Source organism: Temnothorax nylanderi, unplaced genomic scaffold (assembly GCF_030848795.1).
Source record: "Temnothorax nylanderi isolate EJ_2023f unplaced genomic scaffold, tnyl_v1.0 TNYL_tig0011_pilon, whole genome shotgun sequence".
NCBI classification, from domain to species: Eukaryota; Metazoa; Arthropoda; class Insecta; order Hymenoptera; family Formicidae; genus Temnothorax; species Temnothorax nylanderi.
Window position 1 is genome coordinate 1,885,242 of NW_027249073.1, and position 12,092 is coordinate 1,897,333.

Genomic DNA, 12,092 nt, shown 5'->3' on the forward strand with positions numbered 1-12,092 from the left:
ATTGATATCGCGAATAAATTCACATCGCGACCTCCGCAGCAATAAAATATCCTCTATGGACGAGATCCTCCATGTGTGAGCCATTCCGTAATCAGAAATCAGCAAAAGGTTACTCGAAGTACGTCTCCCTCCCGCCCTCCGAATAAACTGCGTGGGGACACGATATCATTGATAACGCACGGTACGTTCACCGTGTTCAACGCGTCAATTCGTAATATTTGCGTATGAATGAGCCCGCGGGGCGCCCCGGGCTCTCGCGTAAATCTCGCAGCGGGCCCCCGGTGTCTCCGATATTATCTTCGAAGAGGAGGCTCCCGCAGTCACCTCTAAAGAAGCTGCAGCCGGGACGCACCCCACGTCGCGATACCCTCATCGAAGGAAGCAACGAGGCATCCTTCTCTCCTCTCGTCTTTTTTTCCACCTATCCATTTCCACTCTTTCTCTCTCTCTTTCTCTCTCCTTATCGTTCCGTTTTTATTTCCCGGATCCTAATATATCCGTGGACACGACATATTTCGTGTCCTTTATCGTCCCGGGTTCGGCCCACGGATATTTATCAACCGCGCGATATCGCATTCGAATGATTATGCCGTCGAGATTGTCTTTTTGACATTCCCACGGGGTTCTTCCTTCCTCCGGGCATAATTAATAGATTGTACTCCGCGGCGTGGGGCCACGGCTAATTTCTTATCGCGGCGAAAAAGGCGTATCTTTATACAATCTCGAATATTAATTTTACGAGCAATTTTAGATTTCGCGAATCGCTCGGTGTTTTGCTCCCAGCCGTTTACTTTCAATTTTACCATGTAGTAATCAGTCAGGCGGACTGAACTTAGCTTAATTACATTTATCTTTGGAATGCGAAAATTTCCAGAAATTTTCTCTTAAGGGTCTCTTAAAGAAGCGATGCGAGAGTGCAGTATGATGTACTTGTTTAAAATGCATACCTTGGAGCACACATTCCGGCAGGATCCAGCAGCCAGCGAGCAACAGGACATCTCTGCAACAGAAGGACGGATATTATCTTCGTGCGTCAAGAGAACAGATGGAAACTATATAGCCCGATAAACCTCGGTCACGCTCGAGAACCTTTCCTCCACTTTTCCGCCGACACGAAACAGACGCGTGTCCTGCATTACGTCAGCATAAGAGGGGCAGAGAGGAAGAGAAAGGATCCGTTTTCAAGGGTTTACACGGGGGCACGTAGTGTCAAAACTCTGGCCCCCCGGGGGACCTCACATATAGTTGAAATTCGAAGATTCCGGTTTACAAAAACAAAAATCAAAGATCGCGTACATCCTCACTTAATTTATTTAATTTATTTATCTAAATTGTTTTATTTTCATCTGTACAAAATTACAAAAAATTATTTTTGCTGTCTTTTTTCACATTTTTGAACGCAATAATTTACATTCATCACTGCGATAACGTTATATTATAACGGCGAAACGATTGTATTTGCATTAACGTTTTTTAACAGAACGTAAAATAAAATAGGACAGAAGTCGAGACGATTGTCGCGGGCGTTTCTCGCCGGTGCGGTGGTCTTAAATATTAAAGCTTCCGTTCCATCTAACTGCAGTGGCGTGCAGTCGAGAAGCATTCCGTGTGTCCCCTTTCTTCCCAGCGTCTTCAATTATTAAACGACCGGGGGGGAAATTGTTCGGTACGTTACTTGGATCGAACAATCGAATAAGATATCCTGTCCTTCGAGAGTCTACTTTTATATTTAACGACGAACTTTTGAGCTCGTCTCAAGAGAAAGACTGATTTTCGAGTTTCAAGCTTATCGCCGGTGGACAGTTTGTTGCCCTTACAACGCCTCGATTGTGACGTAATTATGTACCAGAGAATTATGGACCAGAACGCGCGTTTATTCCTATTTCTATATTTCTGACGTGAATGGCTGTCAACGGCTCCTCCCAACGTGTCGCGTTTGACGTGAAAGATCTTTAACGACTTTACGCGGGGTTAACATGCGGGTTCGATCAAAGTGACTCGTGTGAAAGGGGGGCCTTTTGAATGGCGACTGAAATCGTAAGGGCCGCCGTGGCGGCCGCGCCGACACGTATGGACTGCGTTACAATGAAGCTAATAGATACCAATTAAGAGCAAATTGTTGCTCTCTCCCTTTCTCGCGCTTCATTTCGAAGAATCGTTCGATTCCGGTTATGTATACACAAACGTAGAGCGCATTTCTTACGAACAATCGACATAATCTCCAGTGAAAATAAAGTGAAACCTATATACAAAACCTTCTACAAATATTACTCGAAGTATTCGTAAAGTTTTTGCACGCGCAAGATCGTCTGAATTTCACGACACTTACAAGGAATTATAATTATCGGCCGTATTGTCGGGAATGGGGGATATCAGTCGCGCCGGGGATCGTTTGCATTCCTGGAGCAAACAGGAGGGTGCTCGAGTCCCGAGGAACGTTCTCCTATTACAGAATAAATTACGAATGTTTGGCTAGATATCGGTTTCGGTTCACCGACACCTGGCACTTATCCGTTTGTCACCGAGTTATTCACGTCCGCTCCTAAAATATATCGGCGATGACTTGTGGAATCATATTCTCCGCTCTCAACGCGGGTTACCATTATAGATCGTGGAAACTTGCCACACTCTTCGGTTTATCGCCGTGACTTCGACCGCACGCGGGAATTTTTATTCGATTTCATTTTCTTTTATTCCGTTCTTTTTTTCTTTGTTCTTTTACTCATTACGCATGTGAGTGCATTCGCAACCACCTCGGCCGTCGTAAAAACTCGCGCGGGTCGTTTAAGACGGGCCTTTAATCGAATCGTTGCCACAAGGGACCTTGGCGTTTCCACGTGAAATTCGCGGCCGGCGCGGGCGCGGCGCGGCGCGGCGACGCGACAAGTGCGTCTCGCGCCTTTAAACGCGGCGTTTTGTGGCTCCTGTTGCGGACGACACAAAAATAGCCGGGCGTCGTTCGCGGCCATCCGGCGTTTACACCGATCTAAACTGTGGGGCCCCCTTCACTTTATCCTACCACGCGCTACCCGAGAAGCCGAAATGTTCGTGACTTTGACGAGAAACATCGGATCGACGAATGCAATTCAAATCGTGCCACTTATGAATGCGGAACGTTTTATTTTCCAGAGACGCCGCATTAAAATTTATCCGAGGAAAAAAAGAGCGCAAAAGAGAGAAAATATTCCAACTTCTCGAAGAGAACGGTAAAAGATGAAATTGTATAATTAACGATAATGTAATAATAGGGGAGAGGAATCGGCGACGACAGTGGTATGCCGAGAAGTGACAAGCAGCGCTTAATAAAGTAGACCATTTAATTTGACTAATATAAGATTCCACCGAGAGGGACCGGTGGCATTTTAAACGCCATTAATGCGCTTGATGAAGCTTGAAGGAGCTCGGTCTCGCAGTCCGTCGTCTCTCTGACATTAGCATAACAAAATAGGAAACGACAATATAATACTCGCGAATCCTTCCGAGAACGATCGCGCGCGCGCGCGCGCGCGTTCATCTCGTGTGTGGATTACACGTTGCGCGGATCATAATGCCGTGCCCCAGAGACGTGTTGTAAATTTAATTCGACGTTTTCTCTCGCGGCTTTGTTTCTCGCTTTTCTCCTCTTTGTTTTTCAAACGCCACGTCGAACGCGCCTAATGGCACACTCGCCGCGGCCGCTGATGCCCCGTGCCGATAATGACAGATTTCATCTGCAGTAAATCCGTCTGCGCGCCGTAATCCGCGAAACGGCGCGTCTAAATTTACACGCGGTGCATATATGATTTTGCGTTTCAGCTTCTGAGCCAGTCTCTAACGGGAATCGAGAAGATAATATTGCTATCCGTGTATTAATCGCATTTGAAAGTAATAAAGACCGTCGAACATGAACCACCTTGACCGTCCGTCTAATTAAGTCGCGATCGTGATTGACATCAATAATGCATCGCGATATCTATGCAACATAAATCATTTATCAGTATCAGTATATATCGTTAATGTCCTGCGTGCTCGGTCCGCATCCTGTGGCCGCTCGGGCGATCGGTATGTCGGTCCATGCGTGCCGAGACAATAAGCGTGTCTTCACGCGCGTAATTTACGGCGAATCGACGTAGCTTCGCCGCGAATCCTTCTCGGAACGAGGCGAGCGCGTTTCCTCGACGAATTTAAACGAGCGACCCGAGGTGACGTCGATCGACGGGAATGTGTCGTGCAACATTCGTTCCCTCGCGCGCGCTGTCCGACTCCGCATGTATACTGATGTATACACGACCCGCGGGCTCCGCCGTTGCATATACACGGTCGCATAACTGCACTCGCAGCTGCGTCTTTCGGCTGCGACATCATCGGCGTCATCTCGTGTAACAAAACAAAAAAAACTCCGCGCAATTCTCCCACACTCCTGTCAGCGGATATGACTGTACTTATACGCACGCTGACTCCAGAAAGCCAGTAAAAGCTCTTCGCACATAGAAAAAAATATATATTCTTGATTTGAATATCTTTAGTTTCAACATGGAAATCTTGAAATGAGATTATATTGCATTAAACGAAGAAAATTTACTTGAATGAAGTATTTTATATAATTTAACCAAGAAAAAAATTAAAATTTTTAATAAGAAGATTATAAATTGTTGCGTATATAAGTTTTAATTTAATACTTCTTTTTTTCTGTGCAAGATTGCAATGGACGCCGATAAAATTCTTTTTTCGACGCACCACAGTTTCAAGTGCTCGTCTCTCTGCAAATAGGGATTCCAAAGAAAAAAATCTTTCTCCAGTTGCGTAAGAAAATATAATTGAGACGAGCCGAGAGGAATTTATTACCGCGGAATTAAATGCTTAATCTTCGCGACATAAATGAAAGGACTGGGTTTGAAAATATAAATATTCTTCAAATAAAAGACATCTCATCCATTGTCGATCTGGCTGACACTCATTAATCGTGCGATAATCAATTCTCGCGAAGCCTACCTTTTCGCAATCTGCCGGCCATTATCGGCGATTATGAACGCGCCGCGTCGTTATTCGCAAATACAGACGCGATAATCCTCGTGCGAAGGCATAATTAGATGCTGCCGACAGGCGAACGATGCGCGCACGTAGAGTCGGAGGAATTGTACTATACATAATTAATACAGTCATCAAACTCGCGCCCAGTGCGTTTTATGGCGCGAAGAAGAGAGAAAGAGAAGGAGGAAATCGACAAGGGATCGGCGGGAAGGGGACACGTGGGGAAGATAAGGAGAAGGGAATCGAGATACGTGTCTCTCGACATGTTTTTATCCAGCGTGAAGCTGTCACTGGGGTTTTATGTGTTTATTTATCTCTCCTCTCGCGCGCAGTATACACCATGAGCGGGTATATATCGACGGAGGTTTTCATGTAAGTAATCTTCATGATGGAGAGTCTTTCGGAGACTTCTGGCAGTCCTTCTCTCTTTTAACCCCTTCGTTTGTTCTCTCTCTTTCTCTCTGTCTCTCGAGATCTGTTGCTTCCTTCTTTTTTCTCCCCGGCAAAAAGTTCGCGACAACCGGTCCTCCGAAGAACACCATCGAATGTCGCCGTAGAATCCACAAAAAGTCCCTCGGTATCTCCCTAATTACGATCTATGTCTCTAACATTGTAACGAGAGCGATCTGTCTTTTGAAATTGATATAACCATCACAATCCTATTATCCTTCCGATCAATTGAGTTTTTAATGTATCGCCAGATTGTATTTGTATATATTCGATTTATATCATTTGAAAATAATATAAAACTACATTATATACACAAAGCTTATATTTCATTATACTAATACAATTATCACGAATGTGACTTTCTTCATCTTCGTCAGCGCTTTACTTAATAATATGTATATAATAGTGCGTAATATCGTTTTGTGTTTCTTCACTGTAATTATATCAATTAATCTACAAATCTTGGATTTTTCTTCCCCGCGATTGTGACTGTCAGAAACGCTACTACACGACGCGACGGGACAAATCGAAGGAAGTTCTCCAGGCTCGAAGAAAGCGTTTACATGCTCGCCCAAGCCGCCGCCTCCTCCTTTCGTACATTCGCTTCGTCATGCGTCCCCGACGATCTCGCTGCCTTCTTCCTTTCCCGTCTTTATCTCCATATTTACATCATCGTTTAGCGGATAATCATTATTATGGCTCATCATTGCCGTTTATTATTTTCTATTACGTGAACAGAATGAGACATCGCGGTGTTCGCCGACGCTTTCGACTGCGTTTTATTGTCGGAATCGTCGAGAGGAGGTCCGCTCGTAAAAAAAGAAACCGGAGAAAAGGAAATGAGAAAAAGAACCCCTCCCCCTTCCAGAGATTAAACAGATTTCGATCGACCAAATTATTACAACGCACGTGTCTCCAGAATTTCTGAATGCGTGCCACCGATTTAATTGCCATTGAGCGTGATATACGTACAACTGACATGAAAATTATCGATTCGGTACGCGGGTGACGACGCATGAATTTTCGAAACTTACGAAAATCCTCCGGAGATACGCAGCGGCATTAAAATTGAAACCGTATAAATAATTTTCAGATCTCTCGAGACCGCACACAGTTATAAAATGTAAATTTTGATATTTATTCACAATAATGGAATAACGACAGTTCCGTTTTGCGCGTGTAAAACTCGTATAATTAATATTCGCGATATCAATGATCGTGCACTAGTTTCAGGAAATTAATATGTATTTTCTAAAATGAAGGTTCTCGCTCAGCTTTTGAAAGTGCATTAGAAGTATAATGGCTCATTGAGTGCCATTAAGTCGCGGAACTCCCCCAGATCCGCGTGGTATTAGAACTACTTGGAAAACGTACGAGCCGACGCATAATAATGCATTGACGGTCCACGAGGGCGTATCGGAGGCGGCGATGAGCGGATGTTAATGGTTAATTAAGGGTATCGATCTCGGATCGGCGATCGAGAGAGTGCGGCTGTGGGTGCGCGTACTCGTACATTATGCATATTATACTTGCTTGCGTAAGTCGCCGCTCCAATTTCCAGTCGCGGCGAGAGACACGCGCGAAATTACACGCTCGGCGTTGTCGAGCGACGGGGGATTTTACGCGCCTAGAACCGGCGTCAAATTTACACCCGGGAATCATTACGATCGACACTCTCGCCGGCATTAAAAGGCGCGAATTACGTGCGTATACGCGCGATAAACTGCCAATTATCCCGCCGTTTTTTACGCGAATCCTGTAAAACGACCACCGGCTTCCTTTACGCCCATTTATTAATTAATCAATTCCGAGTGGACATCGTTACGATCGCGAGCGATCTCCCATCGCGATTAAGTCGCTAAAAAGTCGCAATGGCTGTTTTTCCGTCAAATAATTTGTGCAATTATATTTATGCAAACGCGCGAAAATTGTATTATCGCACGATAATAATGTAATGACTGACTATTAGACCATATCGTCGGCAAAAGAAAGAGAGAGACAGAAAATCATATGAAATTTTACTGATGTAGATCGGATTCTGCTCATTTCGATTTCTTTTATCTCCAATATACGACGAAGGTGTCGTGTCCGTATATCATTAGGATAGAATAATTACGTAACGCCACGGGGACCATATAATCATTGACGCGCGTGCTGTGTAACTATAAATCAAGCGGCAAATTTTGTAATACGCGCGTGCCAGCGGATTACGTACATTTCCCAGTCGTGTAAATAAATTGCTTCTGCGTGCCTGCGCCCGTCAAAACCGACGCGTAACGTGTTAATCATTTGCGACACATGGATGCAATTCGCGTTCTATGTAAATCGCACTCGCGTCGTCGGTGATGTCTATTACGGCGCTGTTTACACCCCGGTATCGCGCACGATGCGAATGGAAGAACTGTGAATGATGAATGGAAGATCTATCGCCGTTGATTTATGAGAACGACCCAATAATGCTGTGATATTTTCATAGCGCACGTATTGCACCAGCTTTAAATTACAGTCCGATAAAAATTAAATTCAAAGCTGGAAATAAAGATAAAACTCGATATTAAAATAAAATTCCAATCTGTAAATGGAATAAAGAATTAGTTTCTCTCCTCATATTCGATACTTGGACGTACTGGATCTTTGATTTTATAGAGCCTGCATATATGTAGGTTTTTTTCTTAGACAATAGTCCACGTAGATAGTCCGCGTTGTTTTCCGCGTTGCGTATTGATAAGTGCACGATTGAACGAGCAGCGAGCGAGCGGGAGAATCGCGACGCGTTATCACCTTTGGCTCTCGTATGTGGATATTATGCTGCCTCGCTTATGCGTATGTTTTCTCTCTTTTCTCTTATTATACGTACGCGCAAATACGCCTCCGAGCCGGGCCGAAGGTGGAGAGACCGGGGACCGTTAACAACACCTTGTTCACACGGATATACGTGCACGTGCACGTGTAAATTTCAGAAAAGATTAAAGGGATCAGAGATATGGAGAAACGGCGAGAAAGAGAGAGAGAAAATGCGCCGTCGTGGAAAATAAGGAGCGCTTCATCTCGATAAAACAAATACTCCCGACGGGGAGTCTGCGACCCGCGATTGCGCTCGATTTACGATTATCGGGGACAAAATGCGAAGAGGCGCGTAATATCGTTAACATTATGTTATCTCGCGCTAGCTCGCATATATCGGTGATAATTGCGACTGTGCGGCAAGCGAGAGTGTTTTCTTAAATATTAAATATTCTGAGATTGCTCCTTTTAATGTCAAAGAAACTCCAAGATCTTTCCCGTGTACAAACGTGTCTCAATTAGTCTCGCTATTCTCAATATTCCAGATTCCAGTTATTTCGTTCGAGATGAGTCGACTCGTACGCATCGTGGTATATGTTCGCGAGTGCGTGAGGAAGCCAGAGAGGAGCGCGAGATGGACAATTACCAACACAAATTTTTCCAAAGCAACTTTTCGTAAAATAAACACAAATATATTTACAAAGCTGATTATTTACATTAAATATAGAGTCCTTCAATTTTTAGGCTCTCGGATGGATACCGTAAAGCGGGCGCGCGCACACGCGAAATTCGACTAGTAGCTCGATCGAAAATTTTAAGCGATTGATAGCTGAATTGCCAGTGAACTGTCTGGCGATCGAAAGACGAGTGCGAGAATTCTGTGCGATCGTTCGTTGCAATGAATTTTCCTTGTCGCGAAAAGGGAGCCTTCGCCTCATTAATTGCCAATGGCGAGCCATGCGCGAAAAATTAGAAAGAGCGATTGGCGATCGGCGGCCTACGTCATCGTTTCGCACGCGAGTGCGACGATGAATTTGTCAGCCGTCGGTTGAAATCGATGTTCGTTACTTGGCGAACGTGTTTATGACATGGGTTTGTTTTGTCCTATAGAACCGCGGTTGTCTCATGACATTGACGTTTATTTAGTCAAGAGAAAGTTAGACGAACTTTTCAGAACAACTCATTTGACGACAGACCCATGTTATAACAATCGTAGATGATTAACGCGAAAATCATACATGTAATGCTCGAAGTCAATCACGATCTTAAAACATGGTAACTGTGATGCAAATCAGAAGTCCAGTCTCGATTGTCTAATATTATTTAAAAAAAAAAGAAAATTAAACTATTTTAAGTGTCGACTGGAAGAATTCTAACGGGATAACCGAGGGGATAACTGTGTCGCGGAAGGAAGCGAAGCTTTTTGCCGCGCGACGATCCGTGAGAACTCGAGACGTTCGGTTCGAATCGCGATAAAAAAGCTCCTTCCCGAGTGGCTCGCTCGTTCCCCGGCCACGGGGAGGAGTTTTCAAGCGACGAACGAGGCGAGACATTAAAAATCGCCATGCGGGCGGCGGGGTGCGCAGGCACGAAAAAAATCAGCGCGACGAAGGGATCGGAGAGGAGAGATCGGAGGAGCGGCGGTGTCCCGTGCGCACATGTGGCGGGAAGTTGTCGTTGATATCTTCTTGCCGTACGTCGTACGATGCCTACGATGACGAACACTCGCCGGAGGAATGGGTTCAATGAATCTGTCCCGGGGCTCGTATTTTTGCGCGCCGTGCAGAAGCGCCATTGGACGCGCGACATCGCGCCGACCGATCTTAAAAATAATCGGTGGTTCATCTGATGGCGATGCGATAAGGCATCGCCACGCTAAAATAGTGGCTCTTGTACTCCTTCTATTTACAAAAAAAAATCTTTAGCGGGATCAATTGATTTCAGTGCAAACGTCAATAATTTTACATTAATTACTTTCAATGAACGCATTAAGCATTTTCCAAACTTTAAAAACTTTGCTATTAAATATTTAAATTATTACAGTTTCTATCAGCAGATTCTCCAATTAAAATTTCTAATTGTATAATTCGTCGAGAACGCGCGAGAAATGATATAGAGCAGCGCATCTTCACGAATAAAGATGAATTAAAATTAGGAGTTTATAGCACACAAAAAAAAGGAAGGGTTAAAATTTATATACTCGTATATACGCAACAATCTATAATCTTCTTATAAAAATTTCAAATTTTTTTTCTTGAACTATATAAAATTTCGTTCGATTATATAAACAATTTCATTCAAGCAAGTCTTCTTCGTTTAATGCAACATAATCTCACTTCAAGATTGTTGCATATATGTATAATATGAATATATATAAGTGTTGATTTGCAATTTCTTCTTTTTCTCTGCAGAGGGAATGAATCGTTATCAGTCCGCTTTAATTCATTTATTGAATTTATTCGATCTGGAATTCGACTTTTCTTAATTTTAACTCACTCGTTCATTCGTATCAGAAAAATGAATTCATCATCCTTTCAATCTATTCCACGATTCGCCTGTCTCCTTATAAATTCCGTGCAGAAGAAAGATAAAAGATTGTTTACCTTGCGCGGCGTCGAGGAAGGAATTCCCGGCGACGGGCGCGAAGATCGTCGCAATCGCTGTTATCATCAGCATCATCGAGCAGCGCATTTTCGATGCGTGCACCATGCGAAGCACCCTTCTCTCGAATCCCTGCGTAACGATACGCGCGTTCACCTCATCTCACCACCGTACACACGTGTGTTTCGCCGTGAGAGAAGAGAGAGGAAAAAAAGAGGAAAGACGCGAAAGAAAAAGAAGAAAAGGAAGGAAGGAGGAGAGGAAAAGAGGAGAAGATGTCAGGTAGCCTCTCGGAAACGAAGGAGTCACATGTCGAGACGAGACGCACGTGGCACTCGCACGGGACCGAGAGGTGCGCACTCGAACGCGGCTCGCGAGCGACTGAGCTTTTCGTGGCACTTACGAGCCACGAGTCGAGCTTTTTACTTGAGTGAGTGGGTGAGAGGAAGAAACGAGGAGTAGTGCCGCGGCTCCCCGAGTATCGGAGGGGAGCCCCGGCCCCGGGAACGACGAAGGCGGGCGAGAGAAAGAGAGAGAGGCGAGAGAGTGGGACAGCGCGAGAGGAATTGCGTGTGTGGGTGGGAAGAGACGCGTGGCGCGCACGGCTGTCACGCGGGGCAACCCGCTATTGTGACATCTTCGACCGTATACCCACACGGTACGGTACCCCGCCGTATTTTTTTTTTCTTTTCCATTCTTTCCTCTTCCCGTCGCCTCTCGACCGCGCGAGTTCTCGTGGCGAGTTCTTTGTTACGCGCGCAAGTAGCGAAATCCGGTGATGCGAGCGAGAGAGAGAGAGAGAGAGTAAGGGAGACCGTAATGGACCACTTGACCGTGCATTCGTTCTCCGGCTGCGGTATCTCCTCGAGTACTTATCCGTCTCCGAGCCGAGAGCACGCAGGTCAGACGAAAATCAGTCCGCTCCCATAAATCTGTCGCCGCGGCCCATTTGCCTTGTGGCTTCGAGTGTTCCGTATTCCAAGAAGAAGGAAAGCCGATAACCCGGGGACGGTAACTTCCGCTGATAACGCCGCGATACGACGTACGAAGTAAAATCCGTAATATATATCCGATATACGCTCGTACCCGATACGCTCGCGAGCCGGCGATCGACACACGTGACATTCCGTACAAATAATCCTCGTGTTTAGGGGGGACATTTCGTCCGTCGTGCTCGCTCCAAACGCTAGAAACAGATACTTTAGCCAGATAAGATTAGACCCGGCATTACTCACGATCGTATCTAG

The 12,092-nt window shown here is 45.0% G+C and overlaps 1 protein-coding gene across 2 annotated transcripts in view; it reads right to left on the bottom strand.

Annotated features, from left to right (window-relative positions):
* The window catches only part of Reck (reversion-inducing-cysteine-rich protein with kazal motifs), a 37,553-nt gene that overhangs the window by 6,812 nt on the left and 18,649 nt on the right, over window positions 1-12,092 (bottom strand). The window contains exons 1-2 of one of the 2 annotated variants that reach the window (XM_071697235.1): window positions 10,848-11,861; window positions 948-1,000 (exon numbers count right to left, since the gene is read on the bottom strand). In XM_071697235.1, the coding sequence (XP_071553336.1) occupies window positions 948-1,000; window positions 10,848-10,953 (159 nt within the window). In that variant the 5' untranslated portion in view covers window positions 10,954-11,861. Of the gene's footprint in view, window positions 1-947; window positions 1,001-10,847; window positions 11,862-12,092 lie in introns of those variants that run through there. The other variant, XM_071697236.1, reaches the window with a different exon arrangement.